Source organism: Nerophis lumbriciformis, linkage group LG05 (genome assembly GCF_033978685.3).
Source record: "Nerophis lumbriciformis linkage group LG05, RoL_Nlum_v2.1, whole genome shotgun sequence".
Classification (NCBI taxonomy): domain Eukaryota; kingdom Metazoa; phylum Chordata; class Actinopteri; order Syngnathiformes; family Syngnathidae; genus Nerophis; species Nerophis lumbriciformis.
This window is the reverse complement of record NC_084552.2, coordinates 33,001,715-33,015,234: the sequence shown is the minus strand read 5'-3', so window position 1 is coordinate 33,015,234 and position 13,520 is coordinate 33,001,715. Positions and strand designations below refer to the sequence as shown.

At 42.7% G+C, this 13,520-nt stretch overlaps 1 protein-coding gene across 2 annotated transcripts in view; it reads left to right on the top strand.

Moving 5' to 3' along the window:
• pkp2 (plakophilin 2) overlaps positions 1-11,821 on the top strand; it is a 28,016-nt gene extending 16,195 nt beyond the window's left edge. Inside the window, exons 2-13 of one of the 2 annotated variants that reach the window (XM_061960742.1) lie at positions 316-374; positions 2,286-2,746; positions 6,460-6,586; positions 6,645-6,852; positions 6,919-7,096; positions 9,732-9,849; positions 9,905-10,066; positions 10,138-10,311; positions 10,933-11,086; positions 11,162-11,354; positions 11,419-11,506; positions 11,590-11,821. In XM_061960742.1, coding sequence (XP_061816726.1) covers positions 316-374; positions 2,286-2,746; positions 6,460-6,586; positions 6,645-6,852; positions 6,919-7,096; positions 9,732-9,849; positions 9,905-10,066; positions 10,138-10,311; positions 10,933-11,086; positions 11,162-11,354; positions 11,419-11,506; positions 11,590-11,658 — 1,991 coding nt within the window. In that variant the 3' untranslated portion in view covers positions 11,659-11,821. Of the gene's footprint in view, positions 1-315; positions 375-2,285; positions 2,747-6,459; positions 6,587-6,644; positions 6,853-6,918; positions 7,097-9,731; positions 9,850-9,904; positions 10,067-10,134; positions 10,312-10,932; positions 11,087-11,161; positions 11,355-11,418; positions 11,507-11,589 lie in introns of both variants that reach the window. The other variant, XM_061960741.1, reaches the window with a different exon arrangement.
• The last annotated feature ends 1,699 nt before the right edge of the window (positions 11,822-13,520 follow it).

The following is a 13,520-nucleotide window of genomic DNA, read 5'->3' as shown; positions in this document are numbered from 1 at the left end:
GATCTTTCTGAAAACTATTTTATTGTTTTTGTTAAAAAAAAGTAAATTTATTGTGTCGTATTTACCTCAGCACAACATTGTTGTGCAGTTAGTGTAGTCAATGTGTTGTTGTCTTTAAAAATGTGTGTTAGTTTGCTGACTAACTAGCTTACTAGCTAAGCTATGCTGTAGTAGTTAGTTGGCTAGCTAGCTAATTTGTTAGTTAGCTAACTAACAAGTTAGTAGGTATTTAGTAGGCTAGCTAGCTATCAAGTTAGTTGGTTCAGGTGTCTACAAAAAGACTGTGAAACTCGGCACCTCCTCTTCTGCTTTCAGGCAGCGTTCACTCGGTCAGGACCCTTGACACCATCGATGGATTCTGGCCTAACTCCACAGTCAGTGTCTTTATTTCTATTGATTTGATATATTCACAATCATATTTCTATTATTCATTAATTTCATTGTACTCTAAGTTTCTACACATACATTTTGTGAAACAATTACAGAACAATACACAACATTGCACCTTGTGAGACAGCGCCCTCTTCTGGATTCATACTTGCAGCACTTTCCCCCCTGCAGATAGTGCCATCAAACCACTTTTTTTTTTTTTTTTTTACAATGCTACAAAACAAAGTATTGTCACTTTACAGCAAATATTCAAAGATTCTGTACCATATTGTTTAAATTGGTATTAATGTTGATACTTTTAAATTTCATTTTGATTTAAATTTGAATTTATAGTTCATATCAATTTAATTTAATTTTGTATTTTTATGGTTTGCACTTCCTTGATAGGACCTTATGTATGTAATTGAATGACATTTGATTTTTGGTATTTATTTAACTTGACCAAATCAGAGAAATGTTCCACAACAACAAGGTAAAAATCCTGTGTTTCTCTGAAACTAAATTAGATCAAAGTGTTTCTGACTCAGAGATAGAGATAGAAAACTTCTCGGTTATCAGAAAGGATAGGAATAAACATGTCCTTGATCTTAACCCTGATCTTACCACAATGCCCTTGAATCTGTGTGGGCGGAAATCAAATTTAAAAACGCTAAGCCGGTACAGATAGGGACTGTATACAGACCCCCTAATCAGAGTGATTTATATGGGGCTCTCGAGGAGTGCTTAGCTGAGGTAGACGACGTGGAGAAAATTATAACTGGAGATCTGAACACAGATATTCAACGCAGAGATGCGCCTGTCTTCAAATCTTACAGCAAGCTTTGTAATCTGCACGGTCTCACTCAGCTAATAACACTACCCATAAGGGTGTGTGATTCCACCCAATCAACCATAGATCTCATTCTCACATCAGACCGGCCTAACATAAAAAATAGTGGGGTCATGATCTGTGGTCTTAGCGACCACTATCTGACCTTCTGCACCCGCAAAATAGCTAAACCCAAAGCCAACGGCCACATAACAGCTCAATCCAGATCCCTTAAAACATACTCCAGTGATGATTTCAACCTAAAACTAGGTGAGTGGGACTGGTCCCCTGTGCTCACGAGCAACCTGGTCGATGATGCTTGGGATTGCTTTAAAACAGCGTTCCTAGCGATACTAAATGATATGGCTCGCGTGAGAACAGTCAGGATCAAAGCCCGCTCTAAACCATGGATGCATCCGGACCTATTAGTTGCCATAAAAGACAGAGACAGAAAAATACTCCGAATACAAAAAGTGCAAAACCGAAGTAGACAAACAACCCAATAATAACCTCAAATCACTCCTTAAAACACTCAAAAAGCCATGCAATAAATTAAGAAATAAGGCAAACAACCTGACTAAATCCTTAAAAAAAAATTACATTAACAACAAGATAGAGGAAAACACAAATAAGCCACATGAGCTCTGGAAAATCCTCAGCAAGTCAGACCTACACTGTTTCAATGTCCATTTCTCAGATGATATTATTGTTGATGACTGAAGTGCTGATATCAACCAAACCTAACCCCCCCCCCCCCCACCCCACCCCCCTCCACATCCCACCCCCCAGATTGTAAATAATTCAATGTATATACTTTGATGATTAACTTGTGTGATGACTGTATTATGCTGATAGTATATATTTATACCATGAATTTATTAACGTGGACCCCGACTTAAACAAGTTGAAAAACTTATTCGGGTGTTACCATTTAGTGGTCAATTGTACGGAATATGTACTGTACTGTGCAATCTACTAATAAAAGTCTCAATCAATCAATCAATCAAATTTAAATGCTTTAAATTATATTCTTTGTAAATGTAATTATATCCTCCTTCATTCAGACAGGTGTGTTTTTATTGTGCAGGTAAACAGCTGCTCTCTCGTATGCACTGAGCATGTGCGGCAGCCTTCCAGAAGGGTGGAGGTGTCCCCCCCGGCGACTCCCGGAACGCCCAAGCGCCATTTTGTTTTCAATGGTGGCCGCTTTGCCACGACGTGCAGTATGCCAGGTCGCAGCGCCTCACACAGGAACTGCTCCCTGCTCGGCCGCCCGCTGGGCTCACATCAACGCTGCGCCCTCTCTGAGGTCCCTAGATGGGCGCCGCGTCACGCCTCCACGCCCTCTAACCAGAGCCCTCGTGACCAGGCTGAGGCGTGGTTCCGTGGGTTGGAGGATTCCGTCTTCCATAAAGGGGGCGATGAAGCAATGACGAGGCGGGAGAAGCGTGACAGACTGAACTCTAACCCACCTGTGGCCATGCAGATGCATGCCGGGTGGACGGCGGGGGCCGAGGTCCCCCTACACCAGATTCAAAGCGACAACATGTAAGATATCACATAATCCTTAACATTTACGGTTAATGGGAGAGATCAAGTCATGTGAGTGTGGTGGGGGCAAGTTATGGAGAGTTTTAACAGTTCAAAGAAGGAGTTTGGATTGAATTTGTTACTGGACTGCAAGCCAGTGGAGCTGAAAGGGAATCGGTGTGTTGTGGTCTGAGGATTTGGTGTGGGTAATGAGGACTACGATGATTACCGTATTTCCCTGGCTATAGAGCGCACCGGTGTTTAAGCCGCACCCACCAAGTTTTAGATTTTTTTATATATAGGTAAGAAAGATTTTATAAATAATTATTTACAGTACATAGCTTAATTGTTTCCAAACGGTGTCTGTCACATGAAACAAAGCAGTCATCGTCATGGACCTACTAACTGTGGAAGATAGCTCTCCGAGAGCGAAACAGACTCAATAACTCCACGGTGACGTTTTGATACATTTTGGTGAAACAATACAAAAAGAATGCCATAGTAAGTTAATAATACTCACGCAGACAGCTTGATTTTATTACGATAGCACGTACAAATATGCATGAAAACACTCCTACAGACATCACACATCGGATGGTTTAGTAAGTATGAATTGTTTTAGTTATATTGTAAAATGTATAGACGTTGCTTGGAGTGATGAATGAAGAATCCTTTTGAGCAGAAATGCTATGGACCACAGGTGCCAATCGACATTTCTGCCAGTGGGTGCTCGGCATTGCGTGATCAGCGCCTATACTATGGACGGTTATACTTCCGGCACTAAACAGGAAGTAAATTGTCAACCTGCAGTGAATGAACTTGTCCAAAAGATGGCGCCTTAGCACAAACAATAAGACACCTTTTCAGTGTCTCTGTCGGTGTAAAATTTACCTGCTCAGTGGCCTTGTGGTTAGAGTGTCCGCTCTGAGACTGGAAGGTCATGAGTTCAAACCCCGGCCGAGTCATACCAATTGCCTCCCTGCTTGGCACTCAGCATCAAGGGTTGGAATTGGGGGTTAAAACACCAAAATTATTCCTGAGCGTGGCCACCACTGCTGCTCACTGCTGCCCTCACCTCCCAGGGGGGGGAACATGGGGAGGATAATTTCACCACACCTAGTGTGTGTGTGACTATCGTTGGGACTTTACATTTTTAACTTAATACAAAACATTATGGCTGTTAGCGCAGAAAACTCAATAAATAAGACGCACCGTTTCATAAGCCGCAGGATTCAAAGCGTTGGGAAAAAAGTAGAGGAATATTCCAGAGAACACAGTATAATGATTACGATGATGAGTCATACTTGCCGAGGAGTTTTGAATGCGCTGTTGTTGAAGGATGAATTTCCATGGAATACCAGAAAGTATTACAATAATCCAAACAGGAAGCGGCCGAGCATTGATGAGAGCTTCATTTGAGTGCTGGGAGAGAAAGGGGCAGAGTCGGGAGATAATGTGAAGGTGGAAAAAAGTCTGTGCGTGATAAATTGTTGATATGAGTTTGAATGAAAGCGTTCTGTCCAGGATGACATTGAGTTGATATTGACTTGAGAAGAGGTGGGGACTTAAAGGCCTACTGAAATGCGATTTTCTTACTCAAACGGGGATAGCAGGTCCATTCTATGTGTCATACTTGATCATTTCGCGATATTGCCATATTTTTGCTGAAAGGATTTAGTAGAGAACATCGACGATAAAGTTCGCAACTTTTGGTCGCTGATAAAAAAGCCTTGCCTGTACCGGAAGTAGCAGACGATATGCGCGTGACGTCACAGGTTGTGGAGCTCCTCACATCTGCACATTGTTTACAATCATGGCCACCAGCAGCGAGAGCGATTCGGACCGAGAAAGCGACGATTTCCCCATTAATTTGAGCGAGGATGAAAGATTCGTGTATGAGGAAAGTGAGAGTGAAGGACTAGAGGGCAGTGGGAGCGATTCAGATAGGGAAGATGCTGTGAGAGGCGGGTGGGACCTGATATTCAGCTGGGAATGACTAAAACAGTAAATAAACACAAGACATATATATACTCTATTAGCCACAACACAACCAGGCTTATATTTAGTATGCCACAAATTAATCCCGCATAACAAACACCTCCCCCCTCCCATCCATATAACCCGCCAATACAACTCAAACACCTGCACAACACACTCAATCCCACAGCCCAAAGTACTGTTCACCTCCCCAAAGTTCATAGAGCACATATATTTCCCCAAAGTCCCCAAAGTTACGTACGTGACATGCACATAGCGGCACGCACGTATGGGCAAGCGATCAAATGTTTGGAAGCCACAGCTGCATGCGTACTCATGGTACCATGTCTGCGTATCCAACTCAAAGTCCTCCTGGTAAGAGTCTCTGTTGTCCCAGTTCTCCACAGGCCAATGGTAAAGCTTGACTGTCATCTTTCGGGAATGCAAACAATGAAACACCGGCCGTGTTTGTGTTGCTGAAGTCGGCCGCAATACACTGCTTCCCACCTACAGCTTTCTTCTTTGCTGTCTCCATTGTTCATTGAACAAGTTGCAAAAGATTCACCAACACAGATGTCCAGAATACTGTGGAATTTTGCGATGAAAACAGACGACTTAATAGCTGGCCACCATGCTGTCCCAAAATGCCCTCTACAATCCGTGACGTCACGCGCAGACGTCATCATACCGAGACGTTTTCAGCAGGACATTTCGCGCAAAATTTAAAATTGCACCTTAGTAAGCTAACCCGGCCGTATTGGCATGTGTTGCAATGTTAAGATTTCATCATTGATATATAAACTATCAGACTGCGTGGTCGGTAGTAGTGGGTTTCAGTAGGCCTTTAACAGCCGTCGATTTCAATATTGAAGGTGTCGAATTTGGAGAAGGTTGACTTGAGGCGGACTTCACTTTCATTTCCATAGTTTGAGCTTATTAGCAGACATCTTGTTGGCGATGGCAGCAGTGGGCCTTTGACGTTGAGGAGGGCTTAGAGGCAATGGAGGCGGACATCCAAGTGACGAAAAATATTGCCACGGGGGGAAATATAAATACTAAAGAGTGGGGGATCGAGTACTGAACCTTGAGGAACACCATGAATGAGCGGAGAGGATGAAGATTTGACATTATGACCTTGGATACACTGGGCAATTGGAGGATGGGGAGAAGGTCTGCATGAGGGCTTTTTTGGTGTTTGGGCCCCAAAGCAGCACTGAAAGAGTTCCAAAAGATTGTTTGTGTGCAAATGATCCTGAAGTTGGGGGCGACTGTACCTTCTGGTATTCTACAGCACCTTTTAGTATTCTACTGTACCTTCTAATATTCTACTGTATCTTCTAATATTCTACTGTACCTTCTGGTATTCTACAGCACCTTCTAGTATTCTACAGCACCTTCTACTGTACCTTCTAATATTCTACTGTATCTTCTAATATTCTACTGTACCTTCTGGTATTCTACAGCACCTTCTAGTATTCTACTGTACCTTCTAATATTCTACTGTACCTTCTAATATTCTACAGCACCTTCTAGTATTCTACTGTACCTTCTAATATTCTACTGTATCTTCTAATATTCTACTGTACCTTCTGGTATTCTACAGCACCTTCTAGTATTCTACTGTACCTTCTAGTATTCTACTGTATCTTCTGGTATTCTCCTGCACCTTGTAGTATTCTAGTGCAGTTATGATTTTATAATTATAGTTCACTAATTGGAGTCTTTGTTGCCATTGAACTTGTTTTGACACACAGGAAGCCTCCAGAGATGACGCTAGAGCGAGCCGTCAACCTGCTGACTCGGCAGGACGAGGACACGCTGATAGAGGCCGCCGCCCACATCCAGTCTCAATGCTTGAAGAGCCCCGATGCCAGGAGGATGGTGCGTTTTTGACGTCCGCCTCCTCTCGATGTTGTAAACATGACGCGCCATCTTTCAGGTCTTTTTCCTGCGCGGCATCAAAAAGTTGCTGCGCCTCCTCCACAGCGACGACGAGGAGGTGCAAGGCGCCGCCGCCGGGGCTCTGCGTAACGTTGTCTACCAGAGCAACGAGAACAAGATGGAGGTGAAGGACAATGCTGGCGTGGCTGCAGTTTTGCGTGTGCTGAAGAGCAGCCGGGACACGGAAACAAGACGACAGCTGGCCGGTTAGTTTTGATCGCCGTTGAAATTCAATAATATTCTTGACTTAAATGATGACCTCTGACCTTCAGGCCTCCTTTGGAACCTGTCCTCTCACGACGTCCTGAAGGAAAGCCTCACCAGGGAGTCCTTGTCGGTCCTCACGCAGTCCATCCTCGTGCCGACGTCAGGCATTTCTGAAGGGGAGAACCCCAAAGACGAGCTCCTGGCGGACGAGGAAGTCTTTCACAACGCCACCGCCTGCCTCAGGTACCTGATTCTTACTAATATGTCATTTGGAGCATTTTAGGATTTTTGTATTTCACCAAAAAAAGTAAATTGACAATGATGTTGACCATATTGTACACAACCCAAAACCAGTGAAGTTTGCACGTTGTGTAATTCGTAAATAATAACAGAATACAATGATTTGCAAATCCTTTTCAATTTATATTCAATTGAATAGACTGCAAAGACAAGATATTTAATGTTCCAACTGAGAAACTCTTTTTTTTTTTTTTTGCAAACAATCCTTAACTTATAATTTAATGGCAGCAACACAATGCAAAAAAGTTGGCACAGGGGCATTTTTACCACTGTGTTACATGGCCTTTCCTTTTAGCAACACTCAGTAAATGTTTCGGAACTGAGGACACCAATTTTTGAAGCTTTTCAGGTGGAATTCTTTGCCATTCTTGCTTGATGTACAGCTTAAGTTGTTCAACAGTCCGGGGGTCTCCGTTGTGGTATTTTACGCTTCATAATGCGCCACACATTTTCAATGGGAGACAGGTCTGGACTACAGACAGGCCAGTGTAGTACCCACACTCTTTTACTATGAAGCCACGCTGTTGTAACACGTGGCTTGGCATTGTCTTGCTGAAATAAGCAGGGGCGTCCATGCTAACGTTGCTTGGATAGCAACATATGTTGCTCCAAAACCTGTATGTACCTTTCAGCATTAATGGTGCTTTCACAGATGTGTATGTTACCCATGTCTTGGGCACTAATACACACCCATACCATCACAGATGCTGGCTTTTGAACTTTGTGCCTATAACAGTGCAGATGGTTCTTTACCTCTTTGGTCCAGAGGACACCACGTCCACAGTTTCCAAAAACAATTTGAAATGTGGACTCGTCAGACAACAGAACACTTTTCCACTTTGCATCAGTCCATCTTAGCTGAGCTCAGGCCCAACAAAGCTGGCGGCGTTTCTGGGTGTTGTTGATAAATGGCTTTCACTTTGCATAGTCGAGTTTTAACTTGCACTTACAGATGTAGCGACGAACCGTAGTTACTGACAGTGGTTTCTGAAGTGTTCCTGAGCCCATGTGGTGATATCCTTTACACACTGATATCGGTTTTTGATGCAGTACCGCCTGAGGGATCGAAGGTCCGTAATATCATTGCTTACGTGCAGTGATTTCTCCAGATTCTCTGAACCTTCTGATGATATTATGGACCGTAGATGGTGAAATCCCTAAATTCCTTGCAATAGCTCGTTGAGAAATGTTGTTCGTAAACTGTGGGGGGGGGGGGTGCGGTGCGGTTCGTGTCTGTTTTTACTAACAACGGAGCCGCAGACTCGAGTGTCTTTACATGGAGATATTCTCACTTCTTTTTTTTGTCGAGCACAAAGAAAAGAACATTTTAGTTGAATGTATGTGTCTTGGATCAAAGATCCCGTCTTCTGCCCAAAACAACAATTCAAATCTGCCTGGTTAGGCTTTGTGTATGTCACGTGTGCCTTCCTTAGGTGAAGCCAGGTTTACAGCTATGTTGTTATTATGCTGTTTGTTACTTATGTATGTTATGTTGCAGCTGTTTAAAATAATTTTGTCAATTTGTTCTGGCCTGAAATAAATTGGCCCTTTGAAACATATCTTTGTCTTTGTGTGTTGTATGTAGGCCACATTGCTTAGCAGAGTTCAGTGATGCAAATGCATGTCAAGTTGATCATCAGATTGTATTATTCTCCAGTGCAATAACAGTACTGAAATGAAGGCTAAAAGGGCATTAATGGGAGCTTTTAAAAAAAAAAAAAGAAGAAAAAAAAAGTAACTAGTTACTTTTCACAGTAACGCATTACTTTTTGGTGTAAGTAACTGAGTTACTTTTGAAATAAAGTAACTAGTAACTGTAACTACCGTAGTTACTGGTTTTCAGTAACTAACCCAACACTGATCATTAGCCATGTTGTTAGCTTTGCGTCGTTAGCATTCTGTGTTATTAGCATTGGGTGTCAGCGTCGTGATTCCCCATTGATCACGTCAAAGTTGTGTCATTGATGTCGAAGGTGAAATGCATCCAAAGAGTTGATCTCCACTTTGATTGGACAATAATTGTTTATAATAATTTACATCAGTCTTAGTTAGCATGATGTTGTTAGTCGAATTTAATGCTACTTCCGCTGTTGTTGTTGGACGTCACTCACGGCAAAGGCTCACCAATGTGGAGATGTATTCTTGATGAGGCAGGAGTGATTGTCGCGGTGAAGATGGCGCCAAGATTAGCCGCTGTTGTTGTTAGCTTTGTGAACTTTAACCCGGAAACCGTCTCGCTTGGTGAATATCTTCATTCATCACCAAAGCATAATAATAGAAAATAAGGCATAATGCACTGTAATGCATATATTACAGCTACAACATTTCATTTAACATTTAAGTTTAGGCCCAAAAAGTGTAAGACATACTTTAAAAAAAAGTTTTTAAAATCTGCACTGTAGTGACACCGCAAGATTTGAATATCGTTTCCCTCGCTACAAAGATTTGAACCCTCTGTAGCGAGGGACTGTAAATGAAAATACATATGTGTATTTTTTAAATATGTTTTTATAATAATAATATGGTAAAAATAAAACAATATATCAATTAGATTTCTATCTGCCGGTTTTTTTTTCAGAAACCTTAGCTCCTGTGGTCCAGAAGGAAGAAAAACCATGAGGGAGTGTGAGAACCTCATTGACTCGCTGGTCTACTACACCCGAGGAAGCATATCTGACTACAAGATGGATGACAAGGTGAAATGAAGTCCACTTTTATTTTGAAAATCATTTCTTCATGTAGTCTCCACAGTCCACAGAGAACTGCGTCTGCATCCTGCACAACTTGTCCTACCAGATGGAGGCGGAGCTTCCTGACAAGTTCGCCAAGAACCTCCTGCAACCACAGCAACAGTTGGAGCCCAAAGCCAAGAAAGTGGGCTGCTTTGCTCAACGCAGCACCAAAACCACAGAGGTAATCTCACGCGGACGCTATTCAACAAATGGGGACATGAAGGAAATCAATTCCCCATCTTTGCCCAGCAGGCCACACATCAGCACACGCTCCTGGAGGAGAAGGCCAACCCGCACGGGATGGAGTGGCTGTGGAGCTCCATCACCATCCGCATGTACTTGTCGCTCGTCGTCCGTAGCGTGCGTCACTACACGCAGGAGGCGGCCATCGGAGCCCTTCAGAACCTCACGGCCGGGAACGGAGCGGTAATTCTTGCGCTTTCGAATAGAAGAAGAAAAGTTATAGTGGAGTTATGTCGCCTTCTGGTGGACAAACCTTGTACCGTATTTTTCGGAGTATAAGTCGCACCGGAGTATAAGTCGCACCTGCCGAAAATGCATAATAAAGAAGGAAAAAAACATATATAAGTCGTACTGGAGTAGAAGTTGCATTTTTTGGGGGAAATTTATTTGATAAAACCCAACACCAAGAATAGACATTTGAAAGGCAATTTAAAATAAATAAAGAATAGTGAACAACAGGCTGAATAAGTGTACGTTATATGAGGCATAAATAACCAACTGCGAACGTGCCTGGTATGTTAACGTAACATATTATGGTAAGAGTCATTCAAATAACTATAACATATAGAACATGCTATACGTTTACCAAACAATCTGTCACTCCTAATCGCTAAATCCCATGAAATCTTATACGTCTAGTCTCTTACGTGAATGAGCTAAATAATATTATTTGATATTTTACGGTAATGTGTTAATAATTTCACACATAAGTTGCTCCTGAGTATAAGTCCAAACTATGAAAAAAACTGCGACTTATAGTCCGAAAAATACGGTACTGCTTTTTTCAAGCCTTTTTGTGTGCAGGTGACTGAGGCGATCGCCTACTCCATCGTCCACAAGGAAAGCGGCCTCCAGCATGTGAGAAAAGTGCTGCAGGAGGGCGAGCGGGACGTCAGGAGGACGGCCGTGTCGCTCATCAAAAACTTGTCTCGCTTCTCCGAGCTGCACGCCGACATTGGTAAAAGTCTCTCGCTGTGACTACAATCTACCGCTTCTTGTCCGCCTCATTCTTGTTCTTCGTGTCCCGCTCAAGTTAAGCAGGTGTTGCCAGATGTGGTGGAGCTGCTGCCCAATAACGACACAGGCAGAGACCTTCCCTCAGACGTGACGGCGTCCTTGTGTCACGTCCTCAACAACCTGAGCCAGAACAACGTGAACAATGTCAGAGACATGTTGAACCAGGGCGCCCTCCGCAAGATCTGCAACATCAGCAAGAAGGACAACGGGTTAGTTCCTGTTTCCCTTCTCACTTCATGTATTTTATTCATAAATCATCTTCTATTTTTGTAGTTATGGACCAAGCAGAGCAGGTTTGGCTGCTTGTCTCCTGCTGCACACCATGTGGAAGCATACTGATCTCCATGGGACCTACAGGAAGGTGAGCAATGCTTTATTCCATCCATGACCACTGGAGGCCGCCAAAGCAGAAGTTGAACACAGTTGATGTGTTTTTTTCAACAGTGTGGCTTCAGGAAAGCAGATTTTATTAACGCCAGGACGACAAAGGCTGTTAACTCCATCCAGGACTGAAGACAAAACACCAGACATCATTTGTCTACCAAAACAAACCATGAGTTTGAACATTTGATCACTTTTTAAGTGCGCTGAGGACATTTATAGTTTTCTAACAATACTTTGTACTTTTATGTTACCATAGCAGTAGTTTGACAGGTAAATAAGGACATCAACAACAGTTGATATTGAACTATTTTTGCAACTTAATACAAGCTAGCGTCTCTACTTCTGCTAATGAGCGATCGAACTTTCAATTTCATAGATGGTCTACACCTCCAAAGACATGCACCCGGGAATAGGTTGATTGGCAACACTAAAATTGGCCCTGGTGTGTGAATGTGAGTGTGAATGTTGTCCGTCTATCTGTGTTGGCCCTGCGATGAGCTAGCGACTTGTCCAGGGTGTACCCAGCCTTCCGCCCGATTGTAGCTGAGATAGGCTCCAGCGCCCCCCGCGACCCCGAAGGGAATAAGCGGTAGAAAATGGATGGATGGGTCTACATTAAAATGTGTTCTAATGAACATTATGAATGAATAACGTACAAAAAAAACAGGTAAGTGACGTGGAAGCCACATGTGGGCCACATTGGGGGCTGTGCGCATTTACACTAAAGTCTGATAAAGACCACAATTTTTACACTTTCAGTGTAAAAAGTCAGCTGAAAAAAATCAGATTTGGAAAAAATCTAATTTGGGCCACTTTGGCCTGCAGTGTATGATGAGGATGATGGCGATACTCGTAGTACTTTGGTTACTTCAGATAGTGACTACACATTGTAAATGAAACATTTTTGGGCTTCAGCCTTGGGAGGCCTGGGTAGGATTTAACAGGGTTTTTTTTGGTCTTTTTTGGGGGGACGATATTGATATTAGATATCCGTCTGATATCAAAACAAAAGCAAGCAAGTATGTATGTGATGGTATTTGCTCGTATGTCAAATGTGTAATACCATGTTTGATACACAAGCAGCTTGGACCTACAAGGCCAACAGGTCTACAGAGGATATCCCCTCCACAATGTCCACACCACTATGCACCACCTGGACAATCCCGGGACCTCAGTAAGAATGATCTTCATAGAGTTCAGTTCGACTTTAAGTCATCATCTCAAAAATCCTCATAACCAAGATGGCCGACTTCGATCAAAGATTTTCTCACCACAGTCTGCCAGGATGGGGAGCAGCAACACCTTCAGAACATTTCTCTCCTAACAAGGAGGACACAGCCTACAGAGACGAGGTACGGCCATTACAGAATGGATGAGTGACTGCATGAATGCACTAATAAATTAATAAGCAATTAACAGAATGAGTGACTAAAGGAATGACCAAATTAATTAATGACTCAGTGACTAATTTAATGAATGACTAACTAAATGAATGGCTGACTGACTGACTTAATGAATGACTGGCTAATTGAATAAATGAGTGAGTGACTGACTGACTGAATGAATGAATGGGTGAATAATGAATTGAGTTACTAACTGAATTAATGGGTGACTGAATGAATGACTGAAGAATGACTGGCTAATTGAATAAATGAGTGAGTGACTGAATGAATGGCTGAAGAATGAATTAATGATTTACTGACTAACTGAATTAATGGGTGACTGAATGAATGGCTGAAGAATGAATGAGTGACTGACTAACTGAATGATAATAGATTTTAGTGCATCACAAATTAAATCTGCGGGCAGCACGGTGGAACAGGGCTTAGTGCATGTGCTTCACAATACGAAGGTCCTGAGCTCAATCCCGGGCTCCGGACCTTTCTGTGTGGAGTTTGCATGTTCTCCCCGTGACTGCGTGGGTTCCCTCCGGGTACTCTGGCTTCCTCTCACCTCCAAAGACATGCACCTGGGGATAGGTTGATTGGCAA